Raw genomic sequence first — 17741 nt, 5'->3', positions numbered from 1 at the left:
ACTTCCTGCTGCTCATCAGTGTGCAGTGAACACTGCTGCATTTAGAGTACAGATATTACCCATAACCAAAATCAAGGCTTTTGCTTGTAGTGACTTAAGCAATACTAGAAGTTTGTCAATTTTATATAGAAAAGTCTGTATGGACTCACTCTACTTTGAAAAACAAGACCTAAAGAACACATACACTTGAACCAAGAGGACGGCATTTTTGTAAAAACAAAAGGTTTTTGCACGTTAAGTGTATGAAATCATGGAATTCTGTGCTTTTAAGCACTGTTGCTGTAACACAGAACCATGAGCTACTATTTCAGGCTATAGTAGGTGTATGGTTTTGATACCCATCACAGGTAGCACTGCCTCTTGCCTTTAGGGAACTTGCAATGAATCTGGTATTGAGGGCTAGGATCCTAAATTAGCCTATTTCTCCCCCAAAGCTATGTTTCAAGTCCTAAGAACCTGACTAGGTACAGGAGCTACCACAGGCAAAAGTAGCAGCTTTTTCACTATTAATAAAGCAACTAAGAGGCCATAACACTTTGCATTCCCTAGGGATTATGATGAGAAAAAAAATTACCACCACTCCCCAAGAGAGAATTCATATAAAACTTAAAACTTTGAAAAGGATTTTCTAATACTGTCAGACTAGGAAAGCTGACTTTTGACTCAGAGTTCATGATGAGCAGTAGTGACTACCCAGTTACTTTTATTCCTTGTACATGTTACAGTGAGTTGTTTCCCAGAGGTATTCAGGTGTAAGGGGACAATTCGTCTCTTACTCTCCCTTCCCTGTTGCCATGTTGTTTTTCAGAACCCAGAATCAAAGAGGGTAAGACAGTAAGAGGGCAAACTCAATCCTAATAAAGAAATTGATATTTTACTTAGAACTGAAGTCATTAGTTTTGCCTGTAAAAACAGCTATGTACAGTATAATGTCATAGGTAATGTCATCACTTGTAACATTTATGCTGATGCTTCAGTTCTGAAAAGCTTTTTTTGCTTCTTCCTCTGTATTTTGCGTAGCTTCTTCTTATCTTTGACAATTGGCTTTGACTCTGGTTTCACGAGCTGTATTTCCACTGGCTTTTCTTCAGCGGGAGTCTCAAAGACCACTTCAGTGGGATCTTCTCCAATGAGCACCTTAGTCCCTTTTTTCTTAATCTTTTGTACTTCCTTCACTTGCTGTTTCTCTCTAAACTTAGCTGCCACTGACAATCTTATCAGACGTCGATGCTATAAAAATAAATTTAAATTACACCAGGTTTCAAATAAACAAGATGGAAGAAATCAGATATTAAGGAAACGGGTGGTAATTTCTCTTCTTAATTGTCAAAATCCTCCTGTAATGCCATCTTTTCAGTTACAGGAATTTTGCATTCATTCCATTTTCACAAAATTACTCTGTTCTCAAACTGTGATCAGTTAGGGCACTCTTTTCCACAAGGGGTCCCAGGGAAAGGCATACGTGATTCTCCTGCACAGACAGACTGCAAGATTGGTTTTCAAATTAGTTGTAAATGAAAGACAACGACAAAGCTACTTACCATATTTGGGGACTGGTAATGGGGATTTTCATACAGAGTTGGTCCTCCAAAACTACCTTGGAAGATTTTTATGGGGTTCAGGACAAAACGAGGCCCAATTTCTACTAGAGATGCATCTTCTTCTATTATCTGCAATAAAAATAATACTTCATTTCTCAGGGATCGCATCAAAGTATATGACTTTGCAGGCTTCTTGCATATGGTGATTCATCCAAGATACGATGCCACTGACACTGATAAGCTAGACTTGTATAAACAGATTTCTGTATATAAAGCAGTTCTTTTAGGTTCAAGCAAGCACTTGGGAGAGTACTAGGTATTTGTGAACTTCTCCTTTAGAAAGTAAGCTCCAGCACACTTCAGGTCAAAACAAGTAAGGTCAGAAGGCAAGCAAAGCTTAGGCTTTGGCTAGTACTTCCCATTGCCAAGACAACCACCACAGAACCACAACTAACAAAATGTAAATTGAATGACACAGAACTTAAACCAGCTCTTCCCTGCAATATGGGAGAGGAGAAGTCATTTTAAGAAACCAAAACTACTTTGTGAAAGCACTGCATCTTGACATATCCGGATAATTATGATTCTTCTTATTTTATTGTGATTAATGGATTTGATGTGACATACGCCACTGAGGTACTCTTGAAGACCTAAAAGAGACTACTAACCTGGTAATTCCGAAACCAGATCCTCTCGTCTGTAACAGTGAAGGTGAAAACATGATCTACAAAAGGCTGGCTTTTGGGGTGATACTGTGGTGTACTAAATACCTGTAATAAAAGGAAGTATTTCTAAGTATCTGTAATTTAAGAGGCCAAACATAAATGGCTCGTTTTAGTTTACTATGATCTCGATGCCAGGTTAATTTCAAAACTCAAAACTTGTAAGAACAAGTGTCCCAGTGATTTTAAGCACATGACTCTAATACTTTGAATATTTTTTGCAAGTTCAGAAGTGTAAAACTAGTACTTAAGTTGAGATTTTAAAATATGTTGCCAAAAGCCACTTCCAATGAGGAAGAAACACTGGACAGAAGAACTACAGACTGACCTGAATAAACAATTCTTTTAGCAGGGCATAATGTGGCTCCTTGTCAAATGTCTACAAAGAAAAAACGTAATTTTGCATACAAAGGTAAATACAATAATAATGCAAAGAAAACAAAAGCATACTCAATTAAATAAAACCTATACTTACTGGATCAAAAGACAAAAGGGGCCGTGAGCCCCTCAGGCAGTTTCCTGTCATCTTCAGTTCAGCCAGTGTGTGAACTACAGTGATTTTTTAAAAAAGATTATTTTAGTAGTTACAGAAAACTGTACAGACAAGAAGGCAAGAGTCCAAACACAATGTCAACCAACTTACCGTTCTGCACTAAGAATTTAGCTGATGGTCCCTGTGGTGTGTTTGAAAACCTGCAAAAGACAGGTAGTGGGGAAGAGAGAAAAGAAAAATGTTAACAGCAGCCAGAAGGTATGCCAGATTTCTGCAGTACACTCCAACGAGTTGTTTCTGTATTGAAGACATTTCAGTTGCTTTTATATAATTATTTAGTTCTTTTAACATACTTATGAACACCTGCTTTCAAAACAATTTTGTAAAATGCTTCTGTAAAGTCTACAACAGCTGGTCATGCACTGTAAACTTGTACTACCCACAGAAGTGCAAGATTAGTACAGATTTAACTAAGCACCACTATTCCACGCATCTTCATTATTTGAGTAAGAAACTTTAAATGGAAGGGCAGTATCCCCACCTATATATAAAAGTGTAAGAAAAGATAGCATTTTCTTACCACATATAGAGATCCTGTTTCTTTTTGGCTTCAAAGAAGATGCACTTATTGCAGTTTTTCATTTCACACACCTACACAACACACATCAAATCAAATGTTTACAAAATTCTCATAATTCTCTAATATCTTCCCCCATCCAAAATACAAACTCAAAAGCAAAGGTCTGGTCTTACTGAATTACAGCTGCTGATCCCCAAACTTACGTTGAAGCACTTGTTTTGTTGAAAAATCTCATGTATTTATTACCAGGAGTAATAACTTCACTAAAGCTACAAGCAATCTGGTAAGCTCTCCAGGACATAAACATTAGAGCAGGAGCTGACATTAGGTTCTAGTTTCAGAACTACCCATGTCCTACTACACTGTTTGGCCTGGCTGTGTATTTGTTCCATGCTTTCTTCAAGTATAAACTGTAACACACCTTTCACCTATATTAAAATGGCAGATTCTGTTTTATTTCTTCATGACAAAAGTCTATGTTTAATAAAAGGTTTCATTTTGGTTTTATTAATCAAAAGTCAACTTCCTGTTTTAACATAAGCCCTTTTTGAATATCAGTAATTTTAATCTATGAATTTATACAAGTCCTATAACTTGTATGAGTTCCTTTGAACTTGTTGCCCTTTTCTCTTGCACGTTGCATTTCCAGAGAAAATAAAATAAAAAAGCACTAGTTAAATCCTGGATTACCTCATTAATTACAAACAACTGGTCTTTACGGTCCATTTTAGTATCTGGAAAAAAAGAACAACATTCAGAAGGCTGAAAACCAATTTAACACAAGAAGTTCTTTTAACAGTCAACTGTTTTGCAAAAATTTTACTGGTTATAAAGGAAAGGTTAAGAATAATTATCAAGTTATTTCAGACATGTTAAGCAATACATGACATAGCAACAAAAGTGTCTGTGCACTTAGAGGACTGAGACCACAGGAATAATTTTCCAGAAAATATGCAGATACAACAACAGTCACTGTATTTGTTGGCTCAAAAGAAATTTGGTGTTTAAGATAAAAGTTTCATCAATACAGTTATGTACCCCAGTTTTAAAAAGAACAGATTGTTAGAAGTTCTCGGTTTAAAACTATTCTGAAAATATAAGTTAGGGATGATGCCTAACCCTACCCGCTTTAGAGTGAGGCATCAACGTCCTTAAATCTTGCATTAGGTGCCTCGTTCTGAAATTAATTCCACGAGATGAGAAAATAAGCACTCGCTCCTTGTTTTTCCATTTACCCTAGGAAAAAGACACCAAAGTGAAGCAGGCAGCTTCTAGCCTTAAAACTAATACAGCAAAGCAACAATAAACGTTGGAACTGTAATTACAGGCAAACACAGTAAGAACATCTGTTAACATCATCTGCCCACCTGCACAGAATCACTCTCAGCCAGTGATGACTTTCCTACAGAACACAGGGGCCTAAGTTTTCACATGAAGGACCATCATTCATCCTGCTTTAGTGTGTTCCTACATAGACTTTCACTTTTACAAAACATAAAGTGTATATGGTATTAAGAAAACCATATGCATTGCTTATTTGCAAAAGGCATCCCCTCCTTCCCTAAAAAATAACTCGAGCTACAATTTAGCTTCTCCTACAGTGGAGCATATGAGGCGATCTGACTTCAACATGCTTTTTGTTTTAATTTTAGGCAAACTACAAGGAAATTATTGAAGCCACCTCAGGCTGATTCCTAAATGAAACAGGCATAATTCTCATATATTCATTGCATATAACAGAATTATTCAACTCTTTAAAATACGTTGGAGATTAAGGTAACACATTTTAATTCACAACGACCAGAGTAATGCTCTTCACCTGTTTCCACAAAAATTACATACCACCGCGTGTTGCTTTTATGTAAGCCAGGATCATAAAAAAAGTACGAGCAAGCCTCTCTATCCTCCCTGAGCGGCTGGGTTCCCCCCAGATACCCCGAGTCCCGGTGCCCCAGCCCTGGGAGCAGCCAAGGCCGCAGAAGTCGCCCTCCAGGAACCGTCAACAGCGGGTCCCCCGTGCCTCTGCTGCCCGCCCCTGGAGGCGGAATACCTCCCTAACGCTAGCCCTGGGCACGGAGGCGAGGAGCCCTTCCTACGGGTAAACGCCGGCCCAGGAAGGGAGCAGGGCAGGGACACCGGGCCCGGCACAGCCCCCTCCGTCGGGGGCAGTGGGACTGGGAGGTACCTGGGAGACCGGCGGCGGGATACTGTACTCCTCCGGGCCCGCTCTCCCCGGGCCCGGATCGGCATCCGGATCAGGCGCGCTCGGGACCTTCTTAGCTCGCTTCTTGGGCCGCGCCCCCAGGCCATCATGCTTCCTCTTGGCCGCCGCCATTGCGACCACACCACGCCGTGCCCGCTGCCGCCGGCACTTCCGCGCCCCGCACTTCCTGTCCCCTACACTTCCGGTCTCGCACTTCCTGTCCCCTACACTTCCGGTCTCGCACTTCCTGTCCCCTACACTTCCGGTCTCGCACTTCCTGTTCCCCACACTTCCGGTCCCGCACTTCCGGCCCCGGCGGAAGCGCGGCGGTGGCGGCGGGCCCTCGCCATGCCCTTCTCAGCGCAGCCGCCCGCCAGCGGCGAGCCGTACGTGCTGACCGCCAGCCTGGACAATGCCCGCCACCTCTCCAGCCTCCTCAGGGCCGTCCACTTCCAGGACCACGCCACCTGCTTCGCCTCGGCCAACGGCCTCAGGGTGACGGTGGAGGACGCCAAGTGCATCCAGGCCAACGCCTTCATCCAGGTGGGGTCCCGGGCCCGGCCGCTGTTGGCGGGGCGGCCTCTACCCGGGGCCAGCGGTCAGGAGGGGCTAGTGCCGCTCTCTGAGACCCTAGGAAGGCCCCGCTTACGTGGTAGAGGGGATGTGCAGCGAGTTTACCCGCGGAGAAGGGAAAACATTGCTGAAATCACGGCATAGGGGTGGGAGCTGACGTGAAGGAGGTGCCGTGGTCGTTTATGAGATAGATGTCTGTGCTATTGAAAGGCCGAGCTCAGTGCTTGTTCCTGTATGCCTGCTGTGCGATGAGCTTGTTCTCTTGTTTAATGTGTTGGCACCTGCTAAGCCCGCTGCTCCTACTGACCATACCACTCAGGTGGATGACCAAGTTTATAAAGTATCTGTCTGTCTTCTAGGTAATTTTATCATGTTTCATCCCAAAGCTAAAAAGGTGAATTTAAGTCAACTTTGAAAGAGAGTACAAATTCATAGACACTCACCTGCAGTGTATCAGCTGTGCTAAGGTGAGAGCTTCCAGCCATAGCACAGAAACACGTGTTTTGTCACAGGACTGGAGCAGTGGTCTGCCCCTTTCATGCTCTGATCCTGCCTGTGCTGATCTTTGTCTAGAAAGGGTGCTTGGGAGGTCACGCATAGAGGATCTCAGCTACACTGAACTGTCCATATAGGCAGGTTTAAATAGCAATCTAAATTACTTTTCTTAACTTGCATTTAAAAGATCAAAAGCAGCCTTGCTTGCTTTTCCGCTACCTCATTTGTAGCTGTGACTGCCAGCTTTGCTTCATTTACAATAGTTTACTGTTTGAGTGGGTTTTGTTTGTTTGTTTTTCTTTAATACATATCCAGCTTGTAAGTGTTCATAAGAACAGGTGTCGTGCTGGTTCCTGCTTTTGAAAGCATGTATGATACAGGGGATGTAAATGGAAGGGGTGAGGAATGTTACGGTTGTAACTCAAACCCAACTTTGCCTTTCTTCTGTCCTTTAGAGTCTGCCTTTGCTATCTGTGAAACTGCAGCCTGAGCTGTGTGTGAAAGGGGAGAAGCCTGAGTCTTCCTGTTCCTGCATCTCCCCTTGCTTTCTTCTGCTCCTTGCTGCACAGTCCTTCACATTAGTGCTGTATTTGTTTGGTTAGCTTTCTGCTATTCAAGTAAGTTAAGCTGGCTCGTGAAGTGGCCTGTGTGTGCTAGTGGAAGTTAAACAGTGGATATATGTGGGCAGGAGCAGAAGAACAGTGACTGAAGGTGCCTTTGAGAGTTTTGAGCTGTTAAGTATAGAACACAATAGAATATTTCAGTTGGAAGGACCTACAATGATCATCTAGTCCAGCTGCCTGACCACTTTCACACTGACCAAAAGTTAAAGCATGTTGTTATGGGCTTTGTCCAAATGTCTCTTAAACACTGACCGGCTTGGGGCATCGATCACCACTCTGGGAAGCCTGTTCCAGTGTGTGACCACCTTCTCAGTAAAGAAATGCTTCCTGATGTCCAGCCTAACCCTCCCCGGTGCAGCTCTGAGCCGTTCCCCTGTGTCCTGTCACTGATACCAGGGAGGAGAGCTCGGCACCTCCCTCTCCGCTTCCCCTCCTCAGGAAGCTGTAGGGAGCAATGAGGTCGCCCCTCAGCCTCCTTGTCTCCAAAGCAGACAAGCCCAGAGCCCTCGGCCCTCCTCACAGGACTCGCCTTCCAGCCCTCCCACCAGCTTTGCTGCCCTCCTCCGGACACGTTCAAGCACCTTCGCGTCCTCCTGAAACTGTGGGGCCCAGCACTGCCCGCAGCACTCGGTGAGGCCGCACCAGCACTGAACACAGCAGATAATCCCCGCCGTTGCCCGGCCGGTCGTGCTGTGCCTGATGCACCCCAGGCGGCGGTTTGCCCTCCTTTTTTCAAAAGCAGCTCACATGACCCTGCTTTATTTCTGAGATATTCTGTTGCTGCAGTTACTACAAAGCAGCTAGTGCCCAGTGGCAGAGGGGGTAGCCTGGAATAGTTTACCCCCATCAGACTAGTAAAGGCACATTTCAACATGTTTCAATGTGGTGAACTCACTATTCTGTTCTGTTCTTACATATTTTTGTTACTTGAAGTGTTTATTCATGCTCTAGGTGAAGAAAAGTGAGTAAGTATTGTTTCTGGAGGAGAACATTGTATGGTTGCACTTGTATTGCACTGGTGGAGTTCGCAGTCTTGAGAGATACGGGTCGGGTAAAGAGTAAAGTCCAGACTCTGAATTTTAGGAAAGCAAACCTCCAGCTGTTGTGGAAGTTAGTCAATAGGACCCCCTGAGAAACTGCCCTCGGGGACAAGGGAGTGGAACAGAGCTGGCAGATCTTTAGGGGCACTTTCCATAGAGCACAAGAGCTCTCCATCCCCATGAGTAAGAAATCAGGAAAGGAAGGCAACAGACTGGTGTGGATGAGTCAAGACCTTACGGTCGAACCAAAGGGCAAGAAGGAAATGCACAGGCAGTGGAAGCAGGGACAGGTATCCTGGGAAGAGCATAGGGACATTGCTGGTTGTGTAGGGATGGGGTCAGGAAGGCCAAGGCACAGATGGAGCTGAACTTGGCAAGGGATGCAAAGAATAAGAAGGGCTTCTCTAGGTATGTCAGCCAGAAAAGGAAGGGGAAAAAAAAGTGTTTCCCACCATGAACACCACTGGCAAACTGGTAACAATGCACAAGAAGGCTGAGTGAGGTACTCAACAAGTTTTTGCCTCAGTCTTTGCTGGCAGTCTCTCTTCCCACAAGAAGAGAGTCGCTGGCAGTCTCTCTTCCCACCCATCCCTGGAATGGGTGGACCTTGAGCAGTACAAGATCAGATTGTACAAGATCAGATTTGAGACCACCTGAGAAACCTGAGCATACTTAAGTCTGTGGGAGTTGCTGAGATGCATCCCAGAGTCCTGAGGGAATTGGCTGATGCAGCTGCCAAGTCACTCTCCATTTGAAAAGTCACAGCAGTCAGGTGAGACTGCAAAAAGGGAAACATTGCACCCATTTTTAAAAAAGGGTAGAAAGAAGGACCCTAGGAACTACCAACCTAACAGCCTCCCCTCTGTTCCCGGGAAGATCATGGAACAGATCATCCTAGAAGCTATGCTAAGGCTCATGGAGAACAGGGAGGTGATTCGAGACAGCCAGCATGGCTTCACCAAGGGCAAGTCCTGCCTGACCAACCTAGTGGCCTTCTCTGATGGGGTGACTGCATCAGTGGACAAGGGAAGAGCTATGGATGTCATGTGTCTGGACTTCTGTAAGGCCTTGACGTGATCATCCCCCACAGCATCCTTCTCCCTAAACTGGGGAGAGACGGACTTGATGGATGGACTGTTTGGGGGATGAAGAACTGGCTGGATGGTCACATCCAGAGTGTGGTGGTCAACAGGTCAATGTTCAGATGGAGATCTGTGATGAGTGGTGTCCCGCAGGGGTCTGTACTGGGAGCAGTACTGTTTAATATCTTCATCAGTGACATAGTGGGATCGAGTGCACCCCCAGGAAATCTGCAGATGATGTCAAGCTGAGTGGTGTGGTTGACATGCCCGAGGGAAGGCATGTGCCATCCAGAGAGGCCTGGACAAGCTTGAGAAGTAGACCCATGTGAACCTCATGAGGTTCAGCAAGGCCAAGTGCAAGGTCCTGCATGTGGGTCAGGGCAACCCCTTTTCAGTACTGGCTGGGGGATAAAGGGATTGAGAGCAGCTCTGTGGAGAAGAACTTGGGGGTACTGGTGGATGAAAAGCTGTGGATGAACCAGCAATGTGCACTTGCAGCCCAGAATGCCAACTGTATCCTGGGCTGCATCAAGAGAAGAAGTGTGGCCAGCAGGTTGAGGGAGGGGATTCTGCCCCTCTACTCAACTCTCATGAGACCCCACCCTTACTGTGCTCAGCTCTGTGTCAGTACTGTGTTCAGCTCTGGAGTCCTCAGCACAGGAAAGACATGGACCTGTTGGAGCAGATCCAGAGGAGGCCACAAAGATGATCAGGGTGCTGGAGCACCTCCCTTGTGAGGACAGGCTGAGAGAGCTGGGGGTGTTCAGCCTGGAGAATGCTCCAGGGAGACCTTATAGTGGCCTTCCAGTACTTAAAGGGGGCTTATAAGAAAGGTGTGGACAATCTTTTTAATGATTTTGAACTAAAAGAGGGTAGATTTAGACTAGATATAAGGAAGAATTTTTTTAGGATGAGGGTGGTGAAATGCTGGAACAGGTTGCCCAGAGATTTGGTAGATGTCCCATCTCTGGTAACATTCAGGGCCAGGTTGGACGGGACTCTGAACAACCTGATCTAAATGAAGATCCCCCTGCTCATTGCAGGGGGTTTGGAACTGGGTGACCTTCAAAGGTCCCTTCCAACCCAGACTAGGTCCCCTGAATGTTTCTCCCTCCAGCAGTAGTCAGCTTTAACATTTGTAGCTTGTTTTTAAACTATAAAAGACAAGCATTTAGGTTTTCATGCTTATGCCATGCTACTTTATTTCGGCTGTGACCCAGTTTTATTTTACTAGTTTTGAGGCTGAAGACCCATTGTTACATGTAGAAATCATTTTGTATCACACTGATCTCTGAAAGTGAAAGCACTGCATTTAAGGAAATAAATGTAAACTGTAAAATAATTGCAGAAACTCTTCTCTCTTCATCTTTTCCTTTCTCTTACAGGCAGAAATTTTTCAGGAATTTGCTGTTCAGGAGGAATCAGTGACATTCCGGATCAATTTGTCTGTTCTTCTTGACTGCTTGACCATTTTTGGTACCAGTTCTTTGCCAGGTATGGTGCATATTTACCTTGACAGTGTATGTGTAATGTGTAATCACATAGTGAAACTTGTGCACAACTGTAGGAAGACAGTCTTGGCAAAACTTCTGAGTTCCTCACCTTAAGTCTTTCTGGGCATGGCAGCTATCACTGTGAAGCAGGATCCATCCTGTTTACTTAAGCTCATACAAGTGTGTGCTGTGATAACAGCTGATGGAGAGAAGACAGGAGCTGATAGATGTGAGCCTAGCTGGTGTGTCAGCGACTGCTGCAGCAGGAGAGGCTAAAAGAGGCTGATTCAGTTTGGAAGATGGAATGAAGTTGTATGTGTGATGCTGTTGGGGTAACAGAAACAGAGGAGTCTTCCTGTAAAGATAACATGTTCTGGGTCTGTTTAAGGCACTTGTTTTGTGAGAGAACCCTTTTTTGGCATGAGGTCCAATGAACAGCCCCAGCTTGTACCCTTTTTCTGGTTTGGGGCTGAAGATCTCAAATACTTTATGTAATCTTGATAAGAAAACATGTCAAGTAATTGTTCAGGCATCTCTGGCAAGTTGTGTGATGTTTAGGCTTGGAGTTCTGACTCCAAGGCCAGTGCTCTACCCTAGGACTATTACACGCCATGACTGCCTTTCCAGTCAATCTGCTTTCAGCCCAGGCCCAGATAGATCATCCATATCACACAAACACGCTGGTGTGTTCCCTTAAGGGGAAGTCCTGGGTACATCTGGCAGAATAGTTCCTCTGCAGCCCGTTCAGGTAGTCGGTATGGATGTAGAGAGCACCAAGGTTCCCTCTACTAGGGACCGTGCTTCATGCTGTCACATACTTTTATGTGGCCATTGGGGCAGGCTGCACATACCCTCAGCATCGGGCTAAAAGACAACTGCTTGGACAGGCTGGGGCAGCCTCTTACCAGACCTGTCAGTTTGAGCTGAAAAAGCACGAAAGCTGTCAGTACATCTTAAGGCCACGAGGGATCCACATTGGACTTACAAGGGACCCAGGATGACTCATTGCTGTGAACTGTGACAGAAATCAGTACACTGAGACACAGTATAGACATAATTTCAAATTTGTCTTGTTAACAAAAAATTTTGTATTAATAATAAATGTGATCTCTTTCCAATATTTCTGTGGCTTGTGCAACCCTGGAACATGCAGCTACCTCAGAAACATTAACAGGCGTATGCACGAATTAGAAAATGATCTGGTGCAGATTTACTGGGCTTGAAGAATTCTGCAGGGGTTCCAGGTAGCACCATCAGTTCACTGTGCTCTTGGTCCCAGTGCAGTAGCTGTTATGTGGCACCTTCAGTTCCTTCCCTTCTTCAGACTACACCTGCATCTGTTTTGTGAGTATTATCTCCAGCTTGCTGATAAGGTACTGGAGGAATGATACTTACCTAAGATCTCACAGGAAATCTGTGGCTGGATTGGGTAGCTCTTCTGGTGCTGTCAGAGCAGTTTAGACCTTGCTTATGAAGTCTGTGAATTACAAAAAATCAAGTAGACTGTATTAATGATCCTGTTTATAATGTTTTCAGTGACAGAGGTGCATGCCTTCACAATTATGTATACAAATACTGAATTACATTAACCCATCCGTTTAAACAAAAAACCCCAGGTCTTAGCAAATTTTATTTCCTATAAATTAATTATTTTTTTTAACTTGACAGTTATTCAAAAAATCTTTTCACAAGCAAAAATAACTACAAGTTATCATGACTGTCTGGGTGCTACAAGATGCACTGTGTACTCACATGGAGTAGTGATGCCGTGACAGTTTTTTGGGGCAGTTCTGCCATTGCAGCTCTGTATTGGAACTTCACATTCCTCTGCCGTTTCTGTTGTGACTCTGACCTAAAGACCTAAATCAACTGTACTAAACAGCACTCTGATTTTGGGAAAATTAACATTCAAATTATGATTACCTAGTAAAAGGAGGATGTGACTGTAATGCAAGCTAAACTGTGTTAACTTCAGTTTGGGTTGCACAAGTAACAAGAGTAGTAAAGAAAGGTGATGTGCACCAGAGAGAGAGTCTCGGGACTGCTGAGGATTTTCCAAGTCCACTAAACTATTTGTAGTATATCCAGCTTCATTGTCTCAGCTAGTGTTACCCATTGGGTACATGACATGAGTTGGAATTGAACTGGTGTCTACATAGAGATCGTTTAATTTTGCTGCATAGCTATTAGCACTTCATAAAGTGTCTCAGAGGCTGCACTAACCATGCTACATTAGTATTGGAGTCTGGACCAAACATGCTAAATCAAATTGATCTGTGCCCCATATGCCAGTAAAATACGAATTCTCTAAAGTGGTCAGGTGTGCTAGCTAGCTCTCTGAAGAATATATATTTCATTCTCTTTTTTTTTTTCAGGAACATCAACAGCCCTTAGGATGTGTTATCGTGGTTATGGTTATCCCTTGATGCTCTTCTTGGAAGAAGGAGGAGTAGTGACAGTGTGCAAAATCAACACTCAAGAACCTGATCAGTTGTTAGACTTTGATTTCTGCAGTACAAAGGTTGTTAATAAAATTATTCTGCAGTCGGAGGGGCTACGAGAAGCATTTGCTGAACTGGATATGACCAGTGAAGTTCTGCAGATTACCATGTCTCCAGATAAACCTTACTTCAGGTATTGAAAACTATGCTTTTGGCTCAAATGTTGGTAAGGTCTGGAAGTTTTTGGGGTGAAGATGGGGGAGCCATTTTAGAATATTGCTTTATTTCAAGAAGAATTGTAATGAGTATTGCAAATCCCAATATGTAATTAATTAACATAGTAGTGAATGTATTAACAACCTGGTAAATGTGACACCGATGCAGACAGTTTAGCATTTTTAATTAAATAAAGCCAACAAACAACAGTGTTTTGTGAAACAGCCATTGAGATACGAAAGATGACTGATTCTGATGAGTTTTTAGAGAGCTGTGATCAGGTATTTTTAGATGGTGCCTTTTGTCTTGCAGGTTATCCACTTTTGGAAATGCAGGAAGTGCACATCTGGACTACCCTAGGGATTCTGATTTGATGGAAACATTCCACTGTAACCAGACCCAGACAAACAGGTTAGGAAGTCTGTGATCAGTGCCCTGTGTGGCAGGTCATGCATTCTTGCTGAAAAGTTTAAAAAACTGTTTTTGCATTACTATGACATTTATTTCACAAGTATAGGGGAAAAAAATACTTCCCATCTGATAAAAGGCTGTGCCTGTCATCAAAAGCTAAGGGATAACAATATCTGTCTGGTGTTGTTACCAGGAAAAGATAAAATGAGCATGTTGTTAATTGTTTTTTAGTTATTCTGTGGCTTTAATTGGGAGTAATATTTCAGCTCCTCTCTGCAGAATATATTCTTTTCAGATTACTTTTTTTCCTCTGCAGGTACAAGATTTCTTTGCTTAAACCATCTACAAAGGCTCTGGCTTTATCTTGTAAAGTGTCCATTCGAACAGATGCTCAAGGATTTCTATCACTGCAGTATATGATTAGGAATGAAGATGGACAGATCTGTTTTGTGGAATACTATTGTTGCCCGGATGAGGATATTACTGAAGCAGAAATGTAGGTGTATGTTACAGCATCTGTATTGTATTTATCGATATATATAATACTATATTTTTTTATAAAACTGAATGAAAGCTGTAAAGATTGATAGAATTGGTACTGTCATTTTTGTTAACTCTGGAAAAAGACTGCCTTTTTATTCCCTTGCAAACATTTCTTAGCCTTGACTGAAAAAAAAGCTAAAAAAGCAAGAGGGGGAGTTGATCTCCTGTAGCCACTGATTCCAGCACAGATGTTAAAGTGGTGTTCATGTAATACGTTGCTGCTTTTTAAAATGTTTTCCAGTAATTTTTGTTTGTGTTTTGTTTTTTGTCTGGCTTGTCTAAGCAATTACACAAGAGAAAATCTGAACGGCTGTATGTTAGCCAGTTTACTTTCAGTGACTTAAAAGTAAAACCAAATTTGTAGTGAAAGAGGATGACATTTTCAAAATGATTTCTTAGTAGCAGCAGGTGTTTTTTTTTCTGGAAAATGTTGACATATTTTGCTGGTGAAGCAACTAGGTTTTTCCTCATCTTGATTAATTCTTAATATACCTTAATTCTTTGGAATTTCATCTGATACCAATTTACCCTTTTGTCTGCAATACTAATGTTGAATTGTTGAATTAAGATAGAAGCCAGGATTCACTTATTCATTACTAATAACTATTCTGGCAACATTATTGTTTTGTATCTAGTAATTTATTGCACAGCCACAAGAATGCTGTTGCTGAAATGTTTCTGTATGTACATGTCCACATTCCTACCCTCCTACTCTACTATTGCCATTAAGAATCATAAGGAGAGAGAAAAGTTTTATATTTGAAGTTATTTGTGAAATTAATTTACCATCTCAATAGCCTTTTTCAGCAACAGGAGGGACTCCTAAACTGAAGTAAAGGAATGTCTGCCTGTGTCCTGTGGGGTAGTGTATTCCTATCACTCACAAAAATGGGCATAACTTCTTACTCACTGAAAAGGGAGTGCAGTTTCTGGAGAGTTTTCTAGTGGCCAGCTTTGCAAAATAGGTGGGTTGTACTTAGGTCAAAAGTTGCACTTATGCTTTCACACCTCTCGCTGATAACAACCTGCTGAGAACAGGAGATTCACTGAACGAGCTGGGCATTGATCCAGATGCAGAGACTGAGGATCACACTGCAAGAGACTGAAGTCTTCCTGCCTGGCTGCTGTGGGGTGTGATCCCAGAGTCAGTGATCTGCGGGTGGTTTGTACAGCTCTAGGCTGTAGTCGAGTTGTTGTTTGTCAGAAGATGAGGTCCTGCTGCGCACATGTGGAAGGCAGGATGTTCGTATGTTACCAAGTTGATTGCTTCACAGTTCAACAGAATCCAAGTCCTTTGGGTTTATTTTAAGCTTAAAATGCTTTTGTTGATCATTTTTCACCTCTTGCTTGTGTCAGCAAGAGTATACTTTCAGGGTACAGTGTCAGCAGTTCACTTTCGTTGTCTACCCTGCAGATCCTCCATTTATTGCAATAAATTTTACATTTGAAAAATAATGACAAATCTTTGAACTACAAGACTGATAAAGATACCTAATAATATTCTAAACTACTCTTATTTACCATCTTTTCTCTTTTTCAAACTTAAGTATTCAGTCCAGGTGAATTTTCTTTTGGCTTACTACCTCAGTTTCTTCAGTGAAAAAAAAAAAAATGGTCTCATTGGGAATTATTAATATTATTTCTGACTAGTGAGTGTTACAAAGTATTTACATGAATGAAATAGAACACATAACTTTCTTAATGTGATTTATTTCAGAGTATCAAACTTCCTTGTACTGTGTTCAAGGACATTACTGTGGCTTAACATTTGTACTTCTGTATAATTGCCTACAGATGTACTATATTACTTCTTAAAATAGTGCTTTTAACAATTTCTTCTATAATCCACCAACAGGGATCATGGAAATAATATCTTAAGAAGTTAGAACACCACAAAATACCGGAAAGCAACTGTTGCGTTTCATAAATAATAGCTATTACAGACATGCATGATTTGTGCAAGACTTAACATCTGTACCCCAACTGGACTAAGTCAGGACCTAGACTCACAAAGGTGGGGAGGTGCTTGTGCACCTTGTGACTTTGTGGATATGGTTCTAGGTGGACAAAATCATGGAAAGTCTAGGCTACAGACTTCTTGCCGTAAGGTTAAGTTTAGGATCTATCTGTCATGGATTATATTACATTTCTATCTTCAAACACAGTAAAATAAAAAAGGTGAAAAGAATAATGACTGCAAAGTCGCTCTGTGTCTTTTTGACCTGGTAAATTGCATAAGTTCTGCAAACCTTCACTGTGGGATTAGATTTAACTTCCTACCACACTTCGCATGAGATCCAAAACCTGGAGGACGGTACCTTTAGTACGTTTTATCTCTTCTACTTGACAAGTCTTTTTCCCTTGCAGACCATGGGAAACCTGACATAGAAGAAACATTTATTTCAATTTTTTCCCTTTAGTAGTATCACAGAATTACTTAGATTTTGCCCACTTGCTTTCTTATAAAGTGGTAACATGCAAGTATTCAGTATTACTGATGGTGTAAACTAAAAACAGTTCTTGCGGGGTGGAACTGGAACCAGCGTTTTCCACCTGGGTTCAATATAGCTGTAGTAGGTGCTGCCAGGCTGTTCTGATTTACTGCCTTTGGGACTCTGGGCAACTCAGATCCAGAGGCCACAAAACTGACAAGTGACTTTTCCTCCAATTATTTTGATTTGTGCTTTTCAGAGTAAGAACTGACCTTAAGTCTTCGAGAAGTCACCTCTTTTTATTCTACTACCGCAATGGGCCTTGTGTCCCGTTGGTCTGCTAAGATACTGGAAGCCAAAATAATGACTTTGGCTTCTGGTCCTGACAATCTTTATGTAACAAAAGACTGCCAATGCTAATGTTACCTCCTACCTCCCAACACACTGAGAAGTTCTTTTGTTGCTTTGGCTTTCACATACTGAGGCCCATCCACAACCATTTGGATCTGTAAAGACTATTGAGCCCAAAGTTCTCCAAAAGGAATTGAGTTCTATACCTGTTTCAAAGTTAGTAAGGGAAAGAATGAGTTGTTTAATTACATACAGATTTACAATAAAATACATTCTTGTATTCTTGGCTAGATAGTTCTTTAGTGAGGTCAAAAATAATTGGAAAATTTGAGATAGGCCACATGCCGTTTCCTGTAGGTGTCTGTTTTGAACTTCATTTTGTAGCAGCTTGTAAACCCCTAAGAATCAAGCAGGTGGGTCTTACCAAAAACATAAGCAGAAATTGTATAAATAATTATAGTAACACTGAACAGTGCTTTTCCTGAGAGAACACTAACATTAG

The 17741-nt window shown here is 42.4% G+C and overlaps 2 protein-coding genes across 2 annotated transcripts; one reads left to right on the top strand and one right to left on the bottom strand.

Moving 5' to 3' along the window:
• Positions 1–855: 855 nt before the first annotated feature.
• BRIX1 (biogenesis of ribosomes BRX1) lies at positions 856–5717 on the bottom strand. Its single transcript, XM_074931665.1, has 10 exons — positions 5522–5717; positions 4461–4572; positions 4027–4070; positions 3337–3407; positions 2907–2956; positions 2739–2812; positions 2592–2642; positions 2210–2311; positions 1542–1670; positions 856–1230 (listed from the first exon to the last, which is right to left on the bottom strand). The coding sequence occupies exons 1-10, from the start codon at positions 5669–5671 to the stop codon at positions 961–963; spliced, it is 1053 nt and encodes a 350-aa protein (XP_074787766.1). The 5' UTR covers positions 5672–5717; the 3' UTR covers positions 856–960.
• Positions 5718–5857: 140 nt separating this feature from the next.
• Positions 5858–16650, top strand: RAD1 (RAD1 checkpoint DNA exonuclease). Its single transcript, XM_074932139.1, has 5 exons — positions 5858–6082; positions 10738–10846; positions 13221–13479; positions 13815–13913; positions 14230–16650. Exons 1-5 carry the CDS (start codon positions 5888–5890, stop codon positions 14411–14413), a joined length of 846 nt encoding a protein of 281 aa, XP_074788240.1. The 5' UTR covers positions 5858–5887; the 3' UTR covers positions 14414–16650.
• Positions 16651–17741: the final 1091 nt, after the last annotated feature.

This window comes from Athene noctua, chromosome Z, assembly GCF_965140245.1.
Source record: "Athene noctua chromosome Z, bAthNoc1.hap1.1, whole genome shotgun sequence".
Classification (NCBI taxonomy): Eukaryota; Metazoa; Chordata; class Aves; order Strigiformes; family Strigidae; genus Athene; species Athene noctua.
The sequence above is the reverse complement of the archived record's forward strand: the minus strand, read 5'-3'. Positions and strand labels throughout refer to the sequence as shown.